The 25,429-nt window shown below is 36.7% G+C and overlaps 2 protein-coding genes across 6 annotated transcripts in view; one reads left to right on the forward strand and one right to left on the reverse strand.

Moving 5' to 3' along the window:
• KIAA0825 (KIAA0825 ortholog) overlaps positions 1-13,359 on the reverse strand; it is a 402,395-nt gene extending 389,036 nt beyond the window's left edge. For 3 of the 4 annotated variants that reach the window (XM_047778295.1, XM_047778298.1, XM_047778299.1), the window contains exon 1: positions 13,233-13,359. The gene's annotated coding sequence lies outside the window, so the exon portion shown is untranslated. The remainder of the gene's footprint in view (positions 1-13,232) is intronic. The other variant, XM_047778296.1, reaches the window with a different exon arrangement.
• The window catches only part of SLF1 (SMC5-SMC6 complex localization factor 1), an 82,902-nt gene continuing 70,454 nt past the window's right edge, over positions 12,982-25,429 (forward strand). Inside the window, exon 1 of one of the 2 annotated variants that reach the window (XM_047778301.1) lies at positions 12,982-13,056. In XM_047778301.1, coding sequence (XP_047634257.1) covers positions 13,036-13,056 — 21 coding nt within the window. In that variant the 5' untranslated portion in view covers positions 12,982-13,035. Of the gene's footprint in view, positions 13,057-13,403; positions 13,506-25,429 lie in introns of those variants that run through there. The other variant, XM_047778302.1, reaches the window with a different exon arrangement.

Consider the following 25,429-nt stretch of genomic DNA (forward strand, 5'->3'; position numbering starts at 1 on the left):
AGATGGAAATAATAAAGATTAAATTGGAAATAAATAAAAAGAGAATAAAAAGATAGAGAAAAATCAGTAAAACTAAAGATTCTTTGAAAAGATTAAACGGATGAAACGTTAGCTAGACTGACACACACAAAAAAGAAGATTTAAATTACAAAAATCAGGAATGAAAAGGGGAACATTATTAGTGATCTTATAAAAATAAAAAGATTATAAGGTGATATAATAAGCAATTATATATCATCAAATTATATAACTTCAATGAAAAAGACAAATTCCTATAAAGACACAAACTATTGACATCAATGAAGATTTAAAATATGAATAGAACTATAATAAGTAAACAATTTGAATTAATAATCAAAAGCTTTCTCACGAAGACAAGCCCAGAGCCAGAGGGCTTCAATGGTGAATTGTACCAAAAATTTAAAGAATTAACACCAATCCTTCACAAATTCTTCCAAATGACAGAAGAGAAGGGACCACTTCTCAACTCATTCTCTGAGGCTACACTTGATACTAAAACCACACAAAATCATTACAAGAAAAGAAAACTATAGACCAATATTCCTTATGAACATGTAGGCTGAAATACTTAACAAAATATTAAGAAACTGAATCTAGCAGCATATAAAAAGAATTTAACATCATGACTAAGTGGGATTTATCCCTAGAATATAAGATTGAATCGACTCAGGAAAATGAACCAGTGTAATATACTTTGTTAACAGAACAAAGGATAAAACCTACACGATGATCTAAATAGATACCGAGAAGAATCTGTCAAATACAAGGCCCTTTCATGATAAAAGCACTCAAACTGCAAGCAGAAAGGAATTTCATCAATTTAATAAAAGACATCTATCAAAAACCCACAGTTAACTTCATACCTAATGGTGAAAGACTTAAAGCTTTGCTCTTAAGATAAGAAACAAGACAAAAACGTCCATCTTTACCACTTCTTTTCGACATTGTACTGCAAGTTCTAGCTAGGACAATTAAGCAAGAAAAGTAAATAAAAAGCATTTAGATTCAAAAAGAGTATGTAAAACTATCTCTACTTATAGATAACATCATCTTGTATATAGAAAATCCCAAGAAGTCTAAACAAAACCAAAAGTCTAAACTATTGGAGCTCATGTATACATTGAACAAAGTTTGCAGGAAATAAGATTTCAACTGTATTTTTCTTTTTTTTTATTACTCAAATGAATTTGTCACATCTGTAGTTGTATAATGATCATAACAATCCAATTTCACAGGATTTCCATCCCACAACCCAAGCACACACCCCTCACCCCCCCAAACTGTCTTCTCCAGAGACCATAAGTTTTTCAATGTCTGTGAGTCAGGATCTCTTCAGCAAAGAAGTTCATTGTGTCCTTTTTTCAGATTCTACATGTCAGTGAAAGCATTTGATGTTGGTGTCTCATTGTCTGACTGACTTCACTTAGCATGATAATTTCTAGGTCTATCCATGTTGCTAAAAATGTTGGTATTTCGTTCCTTTAATGGCTGAGTAATATTCCATTGTGTATATGTAACACATCTTCTTGATTCACTCCTCTGTCGATGGACATTTAGGTTGTTTCCATGTCTTGTCAACTGTGTTTTTATATGCTAGCAATTAACAATTTGAAAGTGAAATAAGGAAAGTAATTCCAATTAGAACGGCATCAACAGAATAAAATATTTATGATAAATTTAAGTACAAGAACTAATCCACTGAAAACTGCAAAACATCACTGAAAGAAACTGAATTAGATCTAAATACGTGGAAAGTCCATTGTTTATGGACTGAAAGATTTAATATTGTTAAGGTGGCAATACTTCCCAAATTAATCTATAGATTCTTTGTAATCCCTTTCAAAATATCAACAAATAGATCTCAAATTCACATGGAAAGGCAAGGGACAGCAAAAACAATCTTGAAAAAGAACAAAGTTAAAGAACTCACATTTCCTATTTTTCAAAACTGACTACAAAGCTACAGTAATCAAGACTGTGTGGTAGGACAAGCATAAAGACAGACTATAATCAATGGAACAGAATCAAGAGTCCAAAAATAAATCCATACAATGTTCAAGTGATTTTTGGTGAGAGTTTCAAGAAAAATCAATAGGGTAACATTAGTCTTTTCAAGAAATGTTGCTGAAAACAACTGAATACCAATATGCCAAAGAATGAAGTCAGACTCATTTGTCAAAAGATACACAAATTAACTCAGATTTGATCAAAGACCTAAATACAAGCACCAAAATATATAAGCTTTTTACAAGAAATAGTTGGTGTAAATCTTGCTGATCTTAGGTTAAGCAAGGATTTCTTAGATATAACACCAAAAGCAAAATCAGCAAAAAAAAAAAAAAAAATAGCTAAGGTGAAATTCAAAATTAAAAACATTTGTGCTACAAAGGACAACATCAAAAAAGCAAAAAAACAACCTAAAGTGTGGGAGAAAATATCTGAAAAATCAAATATCTGATAAGTGAAAAGAATCCCAGAATCTATAAAGAACTATTATAGCTCAACAATAAAACGACAAATAATTCAAGTTAAAAGTGGCAAAGGGTTTGAACAAACATTTGTGCAAAGGAGATATACAAATGGCCGATAAATACATGAAATGATGCTGAGCACCATTACTTGATAGATAAATGCAAAGTGAAACCACATGAGATACCATTTCACAACTCACTAGAACGCCTATACTTAAGAGACAGATGCTAACAAGTGTTGGGGTGGATGTGGGAAAACTGAAACCATCACATACTGCTAGTAGGAATGTAAAGGTCTCCCAGGTTTGTGTCAGTGGAGTATTTCCTTTTTATTTTGTAATTATTTTTGTGATCTCTCCCACTACACTGAAAGCATATGAAGACTGCATTTAGGTTCCTTTCCCTCACTTGAGAATCCAATTGTCATTTTGTACTATTTGCAAACATTGATTTGCTCATTTCAGCCACTAGACTATAATCTTTTTAAGACAGGGCCTGGGCTTTATTTTAGCATCCTAGTACTTAGCCTAATGGTTGATACAGAGGAAGTACAAAGAAAAAGTTAAAGGAGTTCCATTGTGGCTCAGTGGTAGCAAACGCTACTAGGATCCATGAGGATGTGGATTTGATCCCTGATTTTGCTCAATGGGTTAAGAATGTGGTGCCATTAGCTGTGGTATAGGTTGCAGACTCTGCTCAGATCCGGAGTTGCTGTGGCTGTGGTGTAGGCCAGCAGTTGTAGCTGTAATTCGACACCTAGCCTGGGAACTTCAATATGCCTGGGTGCAGCCCTAAAAAGCCAAAATAAAAAAAAAAAAATTAAACAAGGGAAATTAAAGAGTAGTACACAGATCCCTGATGGAGCCCCAATATTCTTCTAGGTAAAAACTATTTTCGTAGTAATAAGACATTATAAGCCATTTGATTAGGCTGACATTTGTACTAAGTGCAAAAGCAACAATGCTTTAGCACAAATTATAATCCGCAAACTATATTAGTTGCACTAATTTTTTGTTGCTGCTGCAATAAATTGCCACAAATTTATTGTCATAAAGCCACGCAATTTATTATCTCACAGTTCCTTAGGTTAGAAGTCTGAAATGGATCTCACCAGGCTAAGACCAAATGGTCACGAGAGCTGCATTCCTTTCTGGAAGCTCTGAAGAGAATCCGTTGTTTCCTTGCATTTTTTAGCTTCTAGAGGCTGCTCTCATTCCTTGGCTGGTCACCCACTTCTCCTATTTTCTAGCCAGCTATATGAGTCCTCTTCATATTGCATCTCTCTGAATTATCCTTTTGCCTCCTTCTTCCACATTTGAGAACCATTGTGATTACATGGCACGCACTTAAATAACCCAGAATAATCTCACTATTTTAAGGTAAATTGATTAGCAATTTTAAATCACTTTTGTCATGTAACATAACATATTCACAGGTTCCAGGGATTAGGATGAAGGCATCTCTTGGGAGGGCAGTATCCTGCCTACTACTATACTCATATTTTTGTACCATCACAGAGTTAAAATTAAAAATAATGGCAGGTTGACTTAATAATGTCCTTGACAAGGTATTAAAAAACAGTAATTTCATTAACTCAACCTTTGAGTACACCACATATTTCCTCAAAATTAATCAAACCGAGCTGTCATTTCAAGGACAATATTAGACAGTATTTGTTGCCAATAATAAAATCAGAGCTTTCAAAGCAAAAACAAAAATCTTGGAAAATTTGTTTACTCTCAGCTGGACAGTTTGCCAATATTTTAAGATTTTCCTGATGAGATTGCTGGTGATATTAACAAATGGGATTTTTTTTTTGACATTGTATAATGAAATACATTAAAATTTGGAAGATGAGCATAACTCACTGAATCAATATTTTTCATATGGCCAATGCATTATGCAACAAAAGCATGTGTTGGTTAAAAAAAGATGCATTCAAAGTGCAAGACGGACCAAGGGATTTTAAAGTAACAGAATAGAAAAAGTTAATTGAGCTGATTTCAGATTTCACATTCCAACTAAACTAAAAAACTACCACTTGTTAGGTTTTGGTTTAAGATCAAAGAAAAATATGCACAATTATCTGAAAACACCATTAAAATATTCCTTTCTTTTCCAACTATATGTCTGTATGAGGTTGGATTTTGTTGCCTTACTTCAATCAAGATAACGCATCACAACAGACTGAATCCAGAAGCAGAGCTGAGAATTCAGTGCTCTTCTATTAAGTCAGACATTAAAGAGACCGCCACTCTTCCACTAAAATTTTGTTTTGACAATTAGTTATTTTTAATGCTATTATGTTAACATGCAATGGTTTTATTATTTAATTAAATATTTCTTAAAATAGTTAATTTTAATTTATAATATAATAAACCTAAGTAGATATAATTATGTACATAGAAACTCTTTGTTTGAGGTCATCAAAATTTCAGAGTGCAAAGAACCTCTGAAACCAAAAGTTTGAGAACTGCTGAGTCATTAAGGAGAAACTCACAGAAAGATCACCACCAGGTAAAGACAATCAAAAGAATGAACAAAGGCAGCCTCAATGTTAACAGGGTACATAGGCAACACAGAAACAAAGCTTAGAAGGAGGGCTTCATTTATAGACAACCCTACTCCCAAACTCTTCACCAGTCCAATCTCTTGAGTAGCAGAGGACTGAACTCACTGCAGGGAAATGAATTCTCACAGAGAATTGCCCATAGGCATTTTTTGAGGGGAAGTCCTATAGGGGTGGAAAAATGTTCACTTCTTCCCTTTAGGTTCTTTGGCTCTAATAAATAAATTGAAAGCAGAATAATAAGAGAAAAACATATTTAACTTTGAATGGATAGGAGCTCCATTAAAATAGGAGACCCAAGGGCAAGTCAGGCAGTTGAAGTTTACATGCCATTCTGAGCTATGGAATATATGATAGGGGAGGGAAGAAGGGTAATTCACAGGAGGGCATTTGCTTTGCCCTACATATAAGTCACTCAGATAGTAGTTTTCTCTGGCAGTAGCTCTTTTCCTAGTACAGCCCTCCTACCTAAATACTTTCAGGTAGCTAAGAGAGAGGGAAAAGTTTTTCTTGAGTCTGTTGGATCTTGATTACCTTTAGCTCCAAACAAGCCACAGGTCAAAGTGGCACATTTTGGGGGAGCCTTCTCTGCTCCCTTTCTGAATGAATATTTACTAGAAAAGTAAATAATGATCTATTTTTAAAAAATAAAAAAGGAATAAATTATCACATGATTATACACAAAACTTGCATTTCAAAAATGAAAATATTTGGTGAGCTAAAGTCTAAAAAAGCAAGAAAAATTGGTAACAATGTCATGAAGTAAAGAATAATATTCACTGGTATTAGTACAAAATTAAGACTTTATCAGTATAGTGCTTCTCGAAAAGAACAACCATCACTTCTTAGTTTAATTTAGGTAAACTCCAGATTTAAATTGTTAAACTAGCTGTGTTCCCCACAGAGAAAATGAGCAGTAAATTTAGGTAATACGGGTTGGCTACTGACTGCTAAAATCAACTGTAGCTATACATCCTCCCTGATACTCAATGGCCAGAGTCAGGGAAGAGCTCTTTTCAGGAAATCTTAGCAAACAAATAATGAAAGTGACAGAAAAGTATGATCATCATAGTAACCAAGCAGAAAACAGAGTAATTATGTGCCCTAAGTAGCATAAACAAGAAGTTTTTTCCTGGAGGCATGATACAAAAGAAAGAATACTAAATTTTGATTCTTAGAACTTAGCTTCTGTTTCAAGTTACATGTTTCCTGAGTTATCTGGACAAGTTGTCACTTCTTTAGTGCTGAGGAGTTGAAATTTAAACACACTTGTAAATTACAGCATGTAACAACTGTTAATAATTTTTGCAAATAACCAACATACATTGAGTAATGTGGTGACATGGGATTCCTCTAACAGATGACTTTGGCTCTTGAATTCCCCGTGGCCTGGTTGAGGCTTTCTTAGAACAGGGCACGGGTTTATGAATTTTCTTACCCTTCTTTCCTTCCTTCCCTCTCCTTCTCCTGAACTGGCTGACAGAACTTCAAGAGGCCTGAAGGGACCTCACTCATGACTGTAGCTCCCTTTTCTTTATCCTTTACTGCCAATTTCCCCCAATAAATTTCTTGCACATTTAATCCCTTTGCATCTGCTTCTCTGGGAATTTGAGCTAAGTACAAGTCTAGCCACCGCATTAAACTCTAGGCATCATTACCTTCACTGAATCTTCACAAAAGTCCTATGAAAACATTATTACTATTTTCATTTTATAAATAAGGAAACAGAGTAGAAAAGTAATTTTTCTCCCCACATGACACAACTAGTGACAGAGCAGGGATTTAAAATCAAGTCTGTGTGATTTTATGGATAGAGATGCAGACCTTATTTTAAAGCGATTAGATTTTATTACATAACAACAAAAACAAGATAGATCCCTAATAAATTTTTCTGATGCCTCTTTATGTTTTCGCACATTTATTACATTTAATCCTCATAAATCCATTTTATAGACGAAATTGGAATTTATGTAACTCAAAGAATTTAAGAAATGTCTAAGATCATATTATATAAGTTCATGAGTTTGATCTCAGATATTTTCTGAATTCAGATGTTTTTTGTTTTTGTTTTTTTGTTTTTTTACTTACTTATTTACTTATTTTTGGCTGCACCCATGGCATTTGGAAGTTCCCAGGGCAGGGACTGAACCAGATCCACAGCAGTAACCCGAACCACAGCAGCGAAAATACCAAGTCCTTAACTGCTAGGCTACCAGGGAACTCCTCAGCTGTTTTACATTATACTGATTTGCCTAATTAATCAAAATAACAATTGTATCCTTTTTTAGGTTTTAATTTTAGATAATTTGTCCTGAGAACTTTATTCAGCAAAGAATCCCCTAAATGATTTAAACAGCCATATATGTTTATTCTCTCTCTCTTTATGGGTGTATGAGCATACATACATATTACAGATAAAATACTAGCAATTTAGGATATTTCTTGACCCATCTCTATACTTGTCTATTTGTATTTTAACCAAAATTTACAAAGAAATAGCTGGAGCACTGTTTCAAAAACCTGCCTCCAATAACATACCAGCAGTTGAAATGGAAGGCTGGATTGTCTGCCCACTTTCTGAGGCTTTTTAACATAATTATACTGATTTTTGCTTTTGCTTCCTGACTCAACTTTGAGTTCATCACTCAAAAACTTCCCTTAATCAGTCACCTGATGAAGTGAGTCACCAGATGCAGAATCATCACTTATAATGAACAAACCCTGGTGGTTTAACAGCCTTAAAAGGACATAGCCCAGCAGTAGTGTGAAAAACTGGCAGAATCGGGTGTCGAGCAGACTGGAAGTAACTCAGCAGTACTCAAACACTTGAAGGGAAATGGTTGGTTGATTTGTTTGCTTTGTTTTTTTGTTTTCCTATAGAGGATATATTGTGGAAAGACATGGGCAGAAAGGGGGATCTTGAGGGACCCAAGCACCCCAAGCTGGGAGTATGAGTAGTATGAGGCAGATGCAGATCTGGCCAGACCACAGGGGATGGGCGCCTTCTTAGAGCCACTCTTGAGAAAGAAAAGCTAAGGGACCCCTACCTAGTCCACCCTGTGACTTCAGATGGGGAAAGTGAGGCTCAGAGATGGGTAGGTGGTTGCCCAGAACCCCAGACAAGAGGAAGGGGCAGGATTCAGGGAGCATTCAGGAAGTGGGTGTGGGAAGACCCCATAGTCCTAGATGGCACCCACAGAAGCCCTGCTGCTACCACATCTGGGTGTCACTGCCCAGTAGAGCAATGGGCTTGTAGACCAGTCCCCGTGCAAGGGGAGAACCTTAAATAGGGCCAGACAGCCCCTTGAGGTGGAGTCCCAGAAAAAAAGGCCAGCGGGCCCTTCAGAGCCCCCTCCCACCTATGAGCCTGCCTGAAGTCATAAGTCACAGCTCATTGTTCACTAGGATGGAGAGCAGTACTCCTAAGCCAAGAGGGGACCTGACTGAGTTGGGGGTCAGTGAGCAGGTGCTTGGCTGGGGCTGGAGTGAGATTGTGGGCAATTTTTCCTACCTCTCCTATCTCCTTCCTTCCTTCCTTTTTTTTTTGCTTTTTAGTGCCACACGTGAGGCATATGTAAGTTCCCAGGCTAGAGGTCAAATCAGAGCTGTAGTTGCCGGCCTATGCCACAGTCACAGCAACGTGGGATCCAAACCACTTCTGTGATCTACACAACAGCTCATGGCAACGATGGATCCTTAACCCACTGAGCAAGGCTAGGGATTGAACCTGTGTCCTCATGGATAGTAGCTGGGTTTGTTACTGCTGAGCCACAACGGGAACTCCGTTCTTATATTTCTAAAACAAATGAATAGTATTTCCATAACAGCCAAATGTCAACCCCATCCTGATTACACACAAAACACATTGCTTACTGTGAAAAGCCTAACATCCTTAACATGATCACAGTTTAACCACAGCTTGCCCTGAACTCATCTGTTGTGCCTTTTTTTTTTTTTAATTTTGCTTTTTAGGGCCACACTCCTCACGGCATATGGAAGTTTGCAGACTAGGGGTCAAATCGGAGCTGCAGCTGCTGGCCTATACCACAGCCAAAGGAATGTCAGATCCAAGCCTCATCTGCGGCCTACACCAAAGCTCACAGCAATACTGGATCCTTTAACCTACTGAGCGAGGCCAAGGATGGACCCCGCATCGTCATGGATCCTAGTCTGGGTTTGTTACCACTGAGCCATGATGGGAACTCCTGTTTTGCCTTTTATCATTAGCCTTCACCCATCTCATATATCTAACGTGTACTCAATAATCTCTTTTCTGTTACCTTTGCATTCCCCAATGGAACATTCTTCCTTCTCGTCCCCTTGCCAAAATGCTCACCATCCTTTAAGGTCCCAAGTCAGCACTACCTTCATAAAATCTTTCTTCACCTGTCGTCCTGGAAACAAAATTTCTTTCCTCTGTTTCCATCATGTTTTGTTTACAATGATTATATATAAATTGTCCCTCATACAGTAACTATTTATGAACATAACTTTCCTAGTAGACTATGAGTAAAAAGATTCTTTACCTCTGACTAACCTACAAAGCATTTTTACATTCACCAATGTTTTATCCTCCAAGATTGGGGAGGTAGGGGGGGAAAGAAAAAATAATTACTGCCAACTATGTGTCAAGCAGTGTGTGTCAGGCTTTATATATCTATCATTTCACTTAACTCTACACAGCACTCTTGGTGGATCCATTTTACATGTGAAAACATAAGCTCACAAGGGTTGAGAGACTTGAGACAGGAGTTCCCATCATGGCTCAGTGGTAACAAACCCAGACTAGGATCCATGACGATGCGGGGTCCATCCTTGGCCTCGCTCAGTAGGTTAAAGGATCCAGTATTGCTGTGAGCTTTGGTGTAGGCCGCAGATGAGGCTTGGATCTGACATTCCTTTGGCTGTGGTATAGGCCAGCAGCTGCAGCTCCGATTTGACCCCTAGTCTGCAAACTTCCATATGCCGTGAGGAGTGTGGCCCTAAGAGACTGGCAGAGACTGGCAAAAAACATAGCTGAGATTTTTTTAAACTCTAATCTTATAATTTTCATAATGAAAACATAACTGTACATTTATCAATGTGGAAGACACCACTAAATACATGAAAAAACTTACTCATGAAGATTTTCTAGCACACTAGTACTGATATATTGAGATAATACCTGAGAGTCAACCAAAGTCAGAGGATTTTTTTTGAGCCAGAAGAAACTTTACAGATCATCTAATCTAACCTTTATGTTATAGATGAAAAATAAAATCATCAGAGAAATTTGCCTGTGTATATACCTAGTTAGTAGATAAGCCAGGATTAAAATCCAACTGGAGGCTCTGGTAAACTTATCTTTGTTTTCTCATCCCTAAAAGAGGGATTAATACTAACCCTATAGTGCCATGAGGATTAAGTGTAACACTGCATAGCAGAGAGTAAGCACTAACAAATATTAGGTATTCTCTTATTTCCTGTCTCACTGTCCAGTTTTATATGCAGGATATCACATTGCCTTTTATGGATGAGTCTTGGAGTGGACGTTACGTTACGTTTCAGAGCCAAAGTGAGTATTGATAAATAAGTATGCATTTATGTGGTAAGTCTATGTTAGAAAAAAACATGTACAAATGTTTCTCTGTAGATAAATAACATTTTTAAAAGGAACTGTTCATTAAATAAATGTTGGTTGAGCTCCTATTCCATGCCAGGCACCGTGTGAGATGCTGGTTATGAGATGAACAAAACAGATGTAATCTCAACCTTCATAAGCCCTGAAATTTGATCAAAAACAAAGTTATTACTGAGATCTACCTGTGAGACATCCAAAGCAAGTATCTTTCACATAGAAGTCAATACAACACTGGACATAAGGATTTGAAATTACATGTATTTTTTTTTCTGCAAAACGAAATACTATTTATAATTTCTATATCATTTCTAGTACTAGTTACTTTAACTAGACTTTAAGTAAATTTCCCTGGCAATCTATTTCTATTTCTTTACATACAACAGAATATTGGAAGGGGTAGGTTTAGTTAAGCATAGTCTCTTAAAATGTGTGATAATGACCATCTCTCTGAGGGTTACATGAGTGGAACAGAATGGTTTTGCTAACAGCCAATGGATAATAATTCCTTAGAGAGCATCACAAAGTTCAGTTCTATGAATTTGTACTCATCACTCATTTTCTCTGTTTTTACATAGACACACAAATAGAAGCTGCCTAAATAGATAGCTGATACTCTAGACTTAGAGTCACTAATATACTAATGGTCTCTAGATTGCTTGATTTGAATTAGGATGATAAAACTGACCTAGCATCAATACAGAAAAGAATTTGGATTATGTATATGTGAAAATTACCTTATTGTGATTCCTTAAATTCCCTAACACATTCCTTAATATTAACACATTAAGGAATTAATTGCTTACACATTCCTTAAATCTCTTTATACTCAAGTTTTGCTATCCATTTGACTTCTGAATGTGATTTACTACTTATCCAATTTTACCTGAGAGTGAAAAGAATGATTCTGTTATGGCTATTAACGAGAGGAAGTATAGAGCACATGAAAAAGAGCCAAGGGTTGGAGTCAGGTAAACTGGGTTCAAATCTCAGTTGCCATTTAAGTGTATAATCTGTGGGTATGTCTTTGAGCCTTGGTATAAAATGTTTGCAAAACAGGGATAAATGACTTTTCTTGTAGAATGGCAGTAAGTTTAAGATAATAAATGTAAAGTGTGTGGCAGGCAGTGACTATTTGTGATTAGTGTTAGCGGTTGGCTGTATTAATTCGAAAGGAGATGCCACAAATCAAGAGCAATGATAAAACAAAAAAACACCCTATTACCTATCTAAAAACTAGCTGGTATATAGAAACATGTAACCTCCCTTAAAGTATTTATAATCCTTTCAGCTGAAGAACGGACCACCAAGATTCAATAAAAATGACAAAATTGAGAACAAATGAAGAGATGATGAAAGTTGAATTATTAATCAACAAGGAGATGAACTTGTCCTAAATATGGCTGAATTACTCTCAAAAAATAACAAGGCATTTGCCTGGTGCATCAGGGTCCTTGATTTGAACACAATGTATTTTTTTTTTTTTTTATGGTAGAGTTATCCTTAGAACTCCCTTTGGAACTGGCTGTTGTGGAAGAAAGAAAAGAAAGAAAGAAAGAAAGAAAGAAAGAAAGAAAGAAAGAAAGAAAGAAAGAAAGAAGAAGAAAGAAAGAAAGAAAAAAAACCAAGCAGCTGCGTTTTATGGAACAGGTGATTACTTAAATGTAAGGTGGTGAGTGTAAACTACTTATTTGAAGAAACTGCATTACTCAAAAAAAGAGAGAAGTTGCCAAGATTATTTTATCACATTTTTAAAATCTTCCACCAAATGAGCACCTTTCCTTACATTATTCCTCCGTCGGAAGCAATTTCATTTTAAAACTACTCAACCGCAGACTTCCACCTAAAATTCTCCTGAATCCCTCATTAACTAAGGAAGCCTGGAGCAGAGCAGGGGCAGACCTTTCTGAAAGCACACCTACTTCCTGCAAACTCATTAACAGAAGATTAAAATCTAAAGCCCATGTATGAAATTCTAAACTTGTTCTCCTATCTCATTAGCTCATAGCAGCCAGATAAACAGACTATTCTCACCTATTTCAAACTGCGCCTGGACAGCTGAATTAATTCTAAATCAGGAACGAACCCCTCATCCCACTTTCAAAACATACAAGGTGTCCACTTCAACCGACTAGCAGCCTCCTCCCACGAACTGCACTCCAGCGTAATGCCAAGAGTACTCAGAAAAAGGATGGTAAAGCACCTCCGGAAAATCAAGAGTGGCCAATGGGAAAGTATGGACATCCCTTGATCATTGGTTGGGAGACTCGATGCTACACCGAGTAGCGGTAGACGGTGTCTTTGGCCTTGCCCAGGGGCACTTCGGGAGCCGAGGTCAAGTTCCAAGATGGAGACAAATGCTGCGAGTGGAGAAGACGGTAAGTTGGGATCTTAAGGCCTTCTCCAACAGAACAGAGGGTCGAGCCCACGGGGATGATGGGGGCTCCTAGTTCAGTCCTTTCCCGCTCACTTATTGGTCCGGCCGAAATGCTGCACGGAGCCCCGGGAGGCCGGAAGTACCAGGCCCAAAAGGTAACCCAGAAAAATGACTCACCAGTTTCCCACCTTCGTAGCTGATCTAGCAGGGCCCTGACTCGCCAGCAATAATCAAGTCCAGCACCCTTCTCAGACCGCCCTGACGACCGCTGGAGAGCGTCACTAACAACCACCCGGAAATGGCCTAATAGCTTCCGGGGGCGCGGAGCGCGCGGCGGGAAATTATTTCCCAGAGCCCGGATTAGTGAAGCAGCCAGTGCTGCAGCGGCTGTCGTCTTCCTTGTCCCCGCCGCCGCGCGAAGGAAGCAGCCCAGAAACTCCGGCCGGGAAGGTAAAGGGCCTCAGCTCGGAAGACACGGTGTACCCTGACTCTGTAGGGATGTTTCCTCCGTGCCCTCGAAGTTTCTGCGCCTCTCGGCTGTGAGGCTGGGAAGGGGCCGGGGTGAGCGGCGGCGGCGCCTGCCTCTGGCGTTTTCCTCAGCTGCCGTTTGTTCGCTCTCGGTCGAGTCGCCGCGCTTGGCGCCCGCGTCGGTGAGCTGCGACCGCAGACCCCGCCCCGGTGCCGCAGCGGGGACGGTAGCCGAGCGCCTCTGCAGTGCGGGGCTCAGCCGCTTCCCCCGCCTCCTGTTTGCGCAGCTCCGCAGTTGGGTTTCCTGCCAAGACGGCACTAGGCCACTCGCGTCTCTCGTTTCCATAGAACCGACTGGGACGCCTCTCCCTGAGTCCCAGATTCTTGGCTGCTTTCCATAACTCAGCGTCAGTGCAGGTGTTTGGGATACCCCAGGCCCACCTTCCTGTGACGAGGAAAATGTTGTCATTCTTTTTTCCCTAGTAGAATTTTAAATTTACCCAAATGGTAATGAACGTAACTCTGCGGCTGCTCTAGGCCTTCAAACACACACACACAATCTTTCTCTCTCTCTCTCACACACACACATACACGTCTATCTCTGTTCCTAGGGATTTTAATATCTTAGCCATTTGAAGGCTGGGAACATGGCTATGGTTGTCTTGAGAGTTCTTCCACTTCCCAAACGTCTGATTAAATACTGACAAAATCTTAATCTACTTTGAGTACTCCATAGCAGGATTTGACCCAGAAATTAGATGGAGCTTGATTTTGGTAGCACCAACCTCTTTGACGAATGACTGTGCTATATCAAAAAAAGCGGAAAAAAATTCCTTTTGAGACATTAGGAATGAAAATTTAAACTGAATTTACAGTGTACGTGTGACAGACTCTGCACCTCATGAACTTTTGGGCTTATGTTATTACATTATGCCTCATTTCCTAGAAGTGCTTATTGATGTGCAAGATGTTCCCATTTTAAGCAAGTTTGACTAATCTGTATTGCAGGTGTTCCTACATAAGTTAATAGCTTGAGGTGCGCTTTTATAAAGAGTTAGTTTGATTATGATTAAGTTAACTCAGTATTCTAAATTTAAATGAATTAAGGTACTTTAATACTTGTGTACGTTTTTATTGTGAAGAAAATTAGCCTTCAGTAACACAAATATGCTCCTGTTAGGTCTGTTTTCTAAATGTAGATTTTTCTTTTGCCTTATTGATTTAAGGGAAATTCAATTATATGATTTAATATTTTCTTGCTTCCCTAAAGCCTGTGAAACAGTCTTCGAAAAGGCGGTCAAGTATGTTATTTTTCATAATCACAATTCAGAACGCTTAAGATTTCATAATAGGTGTCCAAAATTTTCACTCATGTCTGAAAACCTTGCCTTTAAGAAAACCAATAGAATACTTTTATTAACTATGTGGTGTTTCTTTGATTCTTCTGAGATAGTCTTTTCACTATTTAAGCAACACATTTAAAAAAATCAGTAATTCTATATAGACTGCAAAAAATAAAACCTAAAGAAAGTGAAGAACCTTCTTTCTCAAAAATACAACTAAGATGGATCTTAAGTTACTCTTGTAATTGACTCTCCTTAAATATGCTAATAGAAAATAATGTGCTGTAAAATGTGCTATGTACTATTTGTCACCTGAGACATTTTACTGCCTAAAAGTAAAATAACGAAGTTTTTAAATTTTCTTAGTTATTTATCCAAATTATCTCTTTTTTTTTTTTTGTCTTTTTAGGGCCACACTCATGGCATATGGAGGTTCCCAGGCTAGGGGTCGAATCAGAGCTGTAGCCTCTGGCCTACGCCATAGTCACAGCAACGCCAGATCTGAACCATGTCAGCGACCTACACCACAGCTCACAGCACCACTGGATCCTTAACCCACTGAGCAAGGCCAGGGATTGAACCCGCAACCTTATGGTTCTTAGATTTGTTTCCCCTGCACCACAAATTATCTTGAAATTAATATTTTTGTTATTTTTGATTAAGAAAGCCCATATGAACTAATTTAGTGAATCACTACTCCACTTTGAGAGGAAAATTATGAAAATTTTCTTTTTTGTAGGAAAAAAAAGTCACTCTTTAAATTGTTCCTGGAAATGCCTTGAAATTTTAGACATTAGTATTATTTTTCTAAAATTCATTTGTAATTACATTTAAATATTTTCACGACCTTGGTATCTAAATGTCTTTCCACCCTCATAGTAGCTTCCTTTTCGTGCGATGTGGTTTTTTTTTCGCTAGCTTAAGATAGATTGCTTTGTAAAATTATAATGTTGAAAGTACTCAACTAAGCTCTGAAATTAAAGTCAAAATGCTTTGTAGAAAAGACATGGAGTTTTTGTAGAAACAGATTTGTATCTTTGACTGTTGTGCCTCTTGGCAAGCCCTTTTCGTACGCTTGAACTAGTTTCTTAATCTCTTAGATTCCCCAATAACCCAATCTGTATAAGAAGGGCAAATAACATGTAGGTTCTCAAGGAGATGGACTAATATATATATGAAATATACAGACCACAGAATCCTTCTTGGTCAACTTTAGACCTTATACTCCTAAGTAACACACAGAGTTCCTGGGATACTAAAGCAGGCTTGGCTTTCATCCCTAGTGACTGATATCCTCTGTCCATTCATTCTTTTTTCCCTGAACATCATCTCTTTTACTCATCTTGCTTCCTTAAGGCCCCTTTATCCCAAAGCAAGTATCTTTCATCCAGCTAGTGCTTTGTAAGCACCGGATAGATAGGACATCTCCCTAAGTCTTCTTAGCCTCTAATTTCTTCCTCACCACAGTCACTTCTACTTCTCCACTTCTGCCTCAACTGCTAAAATCAATCAGACTGATTATGACTGACTCTTTTCCCGAATGATGCCATTGAAATAATCTCTGTCTCATCATTAGAGACCTTAGTCAAATAATTGATTTACATATAAACACATGCACACAATGTACACTCATACACATCCCTTATTTTTTGAGGAATAGGACAGGCAGCAGATACTGTATTTTTTTAAAAAAACTTCTTTTTCCAAAGCTCAGCTGAATTAACTTAAGCTGAAGGCCTAATTTGGCTCCTAGACCAAGAGAGGACAACATTCCTAAACTCCATTTGATGTTACAGCATTCAATGGCAAACAGGATTTTACAGTTTTGAGTACTGTGATTTGTGTATTGCTTTTGTAGCATTGGTTAAAATTGAGAACCAGCACTTTAACCTTTTTCAATTTTAGTATCGTTTACTTTACAGTAAATGCTTTAGATAAAAGAAATCATGAAAATCTTTCAACGTCTTAAATTCAGAATAGCAATATTGGTTAAATTCAAGGCTTGGTAGGTTCTTTCTAGAAGAGAGAAGTTTTAATGCTGATTTACCTTAGTAGATGTGAAATCAAAATAGTAGCAGGTTTAAAATCAAAATAGTTCATTTGAATAACAATAAGAAACCACTATTTTTCAACCTGCTGGTCTTAAAACCGTGAAATATTCAGTAGCATGGAAAAATGACCATGATATAATTTTACATAAAAATTGTTACTAAATTATATAATCTAAATTGTTTTTTATGTTTTTTACACACACATAAATAAAACCTTCAAGTCAAACCCCTCTCACCACTCCCAAATAGTGACAGTGATATTACAGAGTGAAGGAATTAGACATGATTTTAATCTTCCCATATACTTTGTAGTGTTTCTCAAATTTTCTATTATGTGTTAATTAAAGTTAAAAGACCAGTCAGTAAAATTTATTTTCGGGGAAAATTCTTAGTTCTTAAATGCAATTATATAAATTAAGCTTTTTTATAAATCCCTTATTTATCTTAGTAGCATGCTTACTGATTTTTAGGATATGTTGTATTCTCACGGTTCCATAATACTCTGTGTCTGGTTATCAGACACTGTAATGCAGAGTATAAAAGTATCCTTATTTTCTTACCCCAGACTGCTTTAAGCATCCCTGCCCTTCTTTTATGCAGTACTTCTCTCTTTCACCCAACTGTTACACTCTGCTCTTTCACCCTCCTTCCCAAACAAGACCTTTGTATTTATATCTACATTCTTGCCTCTATCTGAGTTCTCTTTTCAGCATATTCTGTCTATGTGTCACTTGTAAAAAATTCATAGACCTAAAAAGCTAGTATATAATGAAATGGCCTTAATTGTGATGATGATTGCTATAGGTTTATTTGCGTTACTAACTGACACCAACCGCAGAGGAATTTCAGGCATCAGGGATAGGTCCATGTGGAAGATATTTTGGGAAAGTCCACACCACAGAGACAGTTGCTTGTTCTGCATAAATGCCGGCTCTTTTCCAATCGTTATCTCCTTGGTTGTGTGTATTATATGGTACAAGGTAAGTAACTAGATTTTTAAAAAATCGTTGCAAACTTTAATATTCCAGAAAGAGCATGTTCTTGTAACCGAGAGTCTCGTATATTTTTAATTTTTTGCCAGTAAAGATAGAACATTTAACTGTTAAAAATAGATGCTTTTTTATTGTTTTCTTTTCCTGTTGTTGTGTTAGGATAGTATCTACTGTGTGAAAGCTTGAAGGACTGACCCCTGTAAGTTCTAGAAAAAAACTCTAATTTCCCAAGAAATACTGCGGGTACAATTATATAGGGGTTTAGTTACTTTATTTCTTGTGTTAGACTACTAGCAATTAGCCCTTTATCCTCCATGCCTCAGAACCTGCACAAAACTTTTAAGGACTTTGAATTGTCTTGGTCAGTGATAAGTGTAAGAGTTATTTTGTATAGTCCTCTCTTTGGGTTCATTGGCATATCAGGCCATTGTTTATTATTTTCTTAATCCTAAAGGGTCACAGGAATAGCCATTAAAATACTAATTTTATAAATACAAATATATCCTTATATCCATATATGTCTATATCTATCCTTATATATATAGATAACAATTTTCCCATGTAACTGTATGAATTAGGTCTGTGATCTAGGCTGTAGTTTGTCATATCATTTGGTATTAAAAGCATTGCCAAATTATATATTGTAAATCCTGTTACTTCAAGCACATTGTTTTATTATAGGAGTCTATTAGTTAGGTTAATGGAATTTATTTTCTACAAAACTACTAGGAATTGGGTGCCATCACTGGGATTTACAATTCTGTGGAGGTTTAGCTAATAGCCCTGCTTCTTTGATAAACCTGTAAATGTCCTGTATTCTGATTTGTTTTTTAACACTCATTTGTATACTACTTAAACAGGATGTTGGACTTTTTCACCTGTGTTTCATACTTTCCACTTTGCTTGTTTAATTTGTTTCACTTTAATTGTTTTTCAAAGGAAAGAATTAAAAAGACTTTCCTGATTTCTATCATTAAGCACAGTTGGTCCAGTTTTCATTTTACTATGGACTCTTGCTTTAACAAAAAATGCTGTTAAATATACACGGTAGGAGTTCCCGTCGTGGCGCAGTGGTTAACGAATCCAACTAGGAACCATGAGGTTGCGGGTTCGGTCCCTGCCCTTGCTCAGTGGGTTAACGATCCAGCATTGCCGTGAGCTGTGGTGTAGGTTGCAGACGTGGCTCGGATCCCGCGTTGCTGTGGCTCTGGCGTAGGCCGGTGGCTACAGCTCCGATTCAACCCCTAGCCTGGGAACCTCCATGTGCCGCGGGAGCGGCCCAAGAAATAGCAGCAACAACAACAACAACAACAACAAAAAAGACAAAAGACAAAAAAAAATACACAGTAACTATTTATTCCATTATAAAGACAATATTATTTACTATGAAAACTTTGCATTATACACAACTCTTGTAAGTCTAAATTATTTAATAATTTATACATCAAACCAAAATGTATTAAAATATCACCTTATTAATAATTAACATTCAAATTGTAAAATAACTGTTACTAACTTTGTCTAAAAGAGGAATATAATGTGATAGATTTTTTTCCCCTGTAGTTCTGTATAACATATTTAGTTCTCAGGAAATAGAAAAAGAAAGTTTCCTTTTTTTTTTTAGGCTTGCACCCACGGTATATGGAAGTGCCCAAGCTAGGGGTCAAATCAAAGCTGTAGCTGGTGGACTGTACCACAGCCACAGCAACACCAGATCTGAAATGTGTCTGCCACCTACACCACAGTTCATGGCAACGCTGGATCCTTAGCCCACTGAGCAAGGCCAGGGATCAAACCTGCTTCCTCATGGATACTATTTGGGTTTGTTAATGCTAAGCCATGAGGAGAACTCCCAGAAACACAAAGTTTAAAAGGCAGTCTTTAAATAAAACTTTTTGGGTGATAGCATTACAGTGATTTTTTTTTCATTGCTTTCTATATATTTCTATTAACAGTTCTGTATGTGGGTATTTTAAATGAACAGATGTCAGGTTTTTAAAGCTACTCAAACTTCCCTTCTTTGACAACATTTCTTGAAATAGCCTACAAAATAGGTTTTGACATTCTTAAATACATAAATAAAATACAATAGGCAAAATATATATGGTTCAAATACTTTTACTACTCTAATAAAAGTGACTTTTAATAGCTATAAAAATAGATTGCTTTTTCCATTGGAATACTAAGGCGATGTTCGCAGATATGATGAATTTCACTAGCCAAGAATTTCTGAAAGGATCTGTTATTTTCTAAAGGAAATTTACTTAAAAGATTTGTTTAAATCATGCTCTAGAATTAATAAAAGTAACATCTCTCCCTGGTTGTGGTAATATGCCTTATAATCCACATGTGGCTTTATTGTGTGTGTATTAATATATGTTCGGCATCAGACAAAATAATTATTTCTAGCAACAGATCACATTTTTAAAAGTTTTATGTATTTCTAGTCTATATGAATGGGTGCTATCACTCAAGAGCTGTGTTATTAACTCATGTAAGTGGTTTAAAAATTTGAGTGATGAATACGGTAAAGTTCCTTATGCAGGAAGCTATTTACATTTTAATTACTGATAATAGTAATTTATATCTATGATTATTTCATAAGACACCAAGCCCTACTATGTATACTCTGTAGTTTTATACTGACCAAACTTAGAAAAATTGTTTTATCAAAGAGCTTTATGCTTAAAGACATTTTTAATATTCTGTACCTTTAATTTTAGGATTTTCAGGGATTAATACATTGCATCCCTTTCCCTCCTTTGGAGGCAATATAGAATTACGTAAGTCAGATAGGTTGATCAGCTGAATAAGAATTGTTTTAGAGGAGGTGGATTTGCTGTGCAACTCCTGTCTGTTTTTTATTACATAATTTCTGAATTGATTTACCCACCCCAACAGTGCAGGCCATGTCAGAAAGCATTAATTTCATGTCAGAAAGTGTTAATTTCAACTGTCTTTGCAAATATGTAGATTTATCTGGCAGAGGATATTCAGTTCCTTCAAGTAACTTCACCTCCTAAAGCAAGGGATTAAGAATGGAGAGAGAAAGAAACCAGGAGTGCTATCACCCTAGCTGAAGTTCCTCCTCTTAGAAACTTTAATCAAAGGAAAGTGAAGAGTCACTCTTAGCCCTGAATAATATTTAAATTGTTTACAGTGAGACATTGAAGTTTTACTCTAAGGTGAATCTCAACCTCTAAAAACATACCTACATGTATGTAGTTCATGTGTATTTAACATGTGTGTATATATGTATTTTTTCAATCTTTGAAAATAGATTTTTCTTTTTCAAGAATTATTATAATTGATTTACAGTGTTTTGTCAATTTCTGCTATATAGCAAAGTGACCCAGTCATACCTATATACACACTTTTCTTCTTCTTATTTTCCATCATGTTCCTTCACAAGTGATTGGATGTAGTTGCCTGTGCTATACAGAAGGATCTCATTCCTTATCTACTCCAAATGTAATAGTTTGCATCTCCTAGCCCCAAACTCCCATTATACCCTACTCCCCCCCACCTTGGCAACCACAGGTCTGTTCTCCATGTCCATGAGTTTCTTTCGTTTCTGTAGATAGGTTAATTTGTGCCATATATTAGATTCTATATATAAGTGATATTATACAGTGTCTTTCTGACTTAATTCACTTAGTATGAGAATCTCTGGTTCCATCCATGTTACTGCAGATGGATTGTCTTGCTCTTTTTTATGGCTGAATAGTATTCCATTGTGTATATGTATTATGTCTTAATCCATTCTTCTGTCACTGGACATTTAGGTTGTTTCACTGTCTTGGCTGTTGTGAATACTGCTTCAGGTGCATGTATCTTTTTAAGTGTAAGTTTTATCTGAATAAATACTTAGTATTTATATATACTATATATATATAAATTTAGTATATATATCAGGATAGATATATAGTAGTTATATATACTACTATATATGGGATTGCTGGATCATGCAGTAGTTCTATATTTAGTTTTCTGAGGTACCTCCATACTGTTTTCCATACTGGTTGTACCAATTTACATTCCCACCAACAGTGTAGGAGTGTTCCCTATTCTCTACACCCTCTCCAGCATTTATTTGTAGATTTTTTTTCTTTAATTTTTAAAAATTATTTCCCCAATACACTTTTTTCCTGTGGTACAACATAGTGACCTAATTACACATACATGTATACATTCTTTTTTCTCACATTATCAGGCTCCATCATAAGTGACTAGCTGTAGTTCTCAGTGCTACATAGCAGGTTTTCATTGCTAACCCATTCCAAAAGCAGTAGTTTGCATCTATTAACCCCAAGCTCCCAATCCATCCCACTCCCTCCCCCTCCCCCTAGGCGACCACAAGTCTATTCTCCAAGTCCATGATTTTTTTTCCTGTGGAAAGCTTCATTTGTGCCATATATTAGATTCCAGATATAAGTGATATCATACGGTGTTTGTCTTTCTCTTTCTGACTTACTTCACTCAGTGTGAGAGTCTCTAATTCCATCCATGTTGCTGCAAATGACATTATTTTGTTCTTTTTTATGGCTCAGTAGTATTCCATTATGTATATATACCACATCTTTCTAATAAGATGGACATTTGAGTTGTTTCCATGTCTTGGCCATTGTGAATAGTGCTGTAATGGACATGGGGGTGCATGTGTCTTTTCTAAGGAAAGTTTTGTCCAGATATATGCCCAGGAGTGGGATTGCTGGGTCATATGGTAGTTTTATGTATTGAATTCTAAGCTACCTCCATACTGTTCTCCATAGTGGTTGTACCAATTTACATTCCCACCAACAGTGCAGAAGGGTTCCCTTTTCTCCACACTCCCTCCAGCATTTGTTATTTATGGACTTATTAATGATGGCCATTCTGACTGGTGTGAGGTGGTATCTTGTGGTAGTTTTGATTTGCATTTCTCTAATAATTAGGGATGTTGAGCATTTTTTATGTGCTTGTTGGCCATCTGTATATCTTCCTTGGAGAAATGTCTATTCAGGTCTTTTGCTCATTTTTCAAAATGTCTTTTTTGCTGTTGAGTTGTATTAAGTTCCTTGTATATTTTAGAGATTAAGCCCTTATCAGTTGCATTGTTTGAAAGTATGTTCTCCCATTCTGTAAGTTGTCTTTTTGTTTTCTTTTTGGTTTCCTTTGCTGTGCAAAAGCTTGTCAGTTTTATTAGGTCCCATTGGTTTATTTTTGCTTCCATTTCTGTTGCTTTGGGAGACTGACCTGAGAAAACAGTTGTAAGGTTGATGTCACAGAATGTTTTGCCTATGTTCTCTACTAGGAGTTTGATGGTACTTGTCTTATATTTAAATCTTTAAGCCATTTTGAGTTTATTTTTGTGCATGGTGTGAGGGTTCTAGTTTCATTGATTTGCATGCAGCTGTCCAGGTTTCCCAGCAACACTTGCTGCAAAGACTGTCTTTTCCCCATTTTATGTTCTTGCCTCCTTTGTCAAAGATTAATTGACCATAGGTGTTGGGTTTATTTCTGGGTTCTCTATTCTGTTCCATTGGTCTGTCTGTTTTGGTACCAGTACCACACTGTCTTGATGATGGTGGCTTTGTAATAGTGCCTGAAGTCTGGGAGAGTTATGCCTCCTGCTTGGTTTTTGTTCTTCAGAATTGCTTTGGCAATTCTGGGTCTTTTGTGGTTCCATATAAATTTTTGAATTGTTTGTTCTAGTTCTGTGAAAAATGTTGTGGGTAATTTGATTAATCTGTAGATTTCTTTGGGTAGTATGGCCATTTTTATAATACTAATTTTTCCAACCCAGGAACATGGAATATCTTTCCATTTCTCTACATCTTCTTTAATTTGTCTGATTAATGTTTTATAGTTCTCAGTGTATAAGTCTTTTACCTCCTTGGTCAGGTGTGTTCCCAGGTATTTGATTTTTGGGGGTGCAGTTTTAAAAGGTATTGTATTTTTATATTCCTTTTCTAATATTTCATTCTTAGTATACAGAAATGTGACTGGTATCTGAATGTTAGTTAATCTTATGTCCTGCTACTTTGCTGAATTTGTTGATCAGTTCAAGTAGTTTCTATATATAGTATTATGTCATCTGCATACTGTGACAGTTTTACCTCTTCTCTTCCTATTCGGATGCCTTTTATTCCTTTTGTTTGTCTGATTGCTGTGGCTAGGACTTCCAAAACTATGTTGAATAACAGTGGTGAGAGTTGGCATCCTTGTCCTGTTCCAGATTTTAGTGGGAAGGCTTTCAGCTTTTCTCCATTGAGTATTATATTTGCTATGGGTTTGTCGTAAATGGCTTTGATTATGTTAAGGTGTGTTCCCTCTATACCCACTTTGGTAAGAGTTTTGATCATGAATGGATGTTGGACTTTGTCAAATGCCTTTTCTGCATCTATTGTGATGATCATGTGGTTTTTAACTTTTCTTTTGTTAATGTGGTGTATGATGTTGATTGATTTGTGTATGTTGAACATCTTTGTGCACCTGGGATGAATCCCACCTGGTCGTGGTGTATGATCTTTTTTATATTTGTTGGATTCGGTTGGCTAAGATTTTGTTGAGAATTTTTGCGTCTATATTCGTCAAAGATATTGGCCTATAGTTTTCTTTTTTGGTGGTATCTTTGGTTGTGGAATTAGGGTGATGGTAGCATCATAGAATGTCTTTGGGAGTGTTCCTTCTTCAACCTTTTGAAAGAGTTTAAAGAGGATCGGTATAAGTTCCTCTTTTTATGTTTTAGAATTCGCCTGTGAAGCCATCTGGTCCTGGAGTTTTATTTGTAGGGAGTGTTTTATTTGTAGGGAGTGTTTTTATGACTACTCAATTTCCTTTCTAGTGATCGGTCTGTTCAGTTGATCTGTTTGTTCTTGATTCAGCTTTGGCAGGCTGTCCATTTCTTCTGGGTTGTCTGATTTGTTAGCATATAATTATTCATGGTATTCTTTCATGGTTTTTTGTATTTCCGTAGTATCAATTTTGACTTCTCCCTTTTCATTTCTTATTTTGTTTATTTGGGTGTTTTTTCTCCTCTTTGTGAGTCTGACTAGAGGTTTGTCAATTTTGTTTACCTTTTCAAAGAACCATCTCTTGGTTTTATTGATTTTTTTTTTCCTAACATTCCTAATGTTACTGATTTCCTCTTTGATCTTTATTATTTCCTTCCTTCTGCTGACTTTAGGTTTTGGTTATTGTTCTTTTTCTGATTCATTTAGGTGGTGGGTTAAGTTGTGGATTTGAGATTTTTCTTTTTTGAGGAAGGCCTGTATGGCTATGAATTGCCCTCTTAGCACTACTTTTGCAGTATCCCATAGATTCTGCATGGTTGTGTCTTCATTATCATTTGTCTCGAGGTATTTTTTAATTTCCTTCTTGATTTATTCATTGACCCATGGGTTTTTTAGTAGCATGTTGTTTAGTCTCCATGTAGTCAGTTTTTTCTCATTTCTTTTCCTGTGGTTCGTTTCAAGTTTCATGCCATTGTGGTCAGAGAAGATACTTGAAATAATTTCTACACTCTTAAATCTGTTGAG

Source organism: Phacochoerus africanus, chromosome 4, assembly GCF_016906955.1.
Source record: "Phacochoerus africanus isolate WHEZ1 chromosome 4, ROS_Pafr_v1, whole genome shotgun sequence".
In the NCBI taxonomy this organism is placed as follows: Eukaryota; Metazoa; Chordata; class Mammalia; order Artiodactyla; family Suidae; genus Phacochoerus; species Phacochoerus africanus.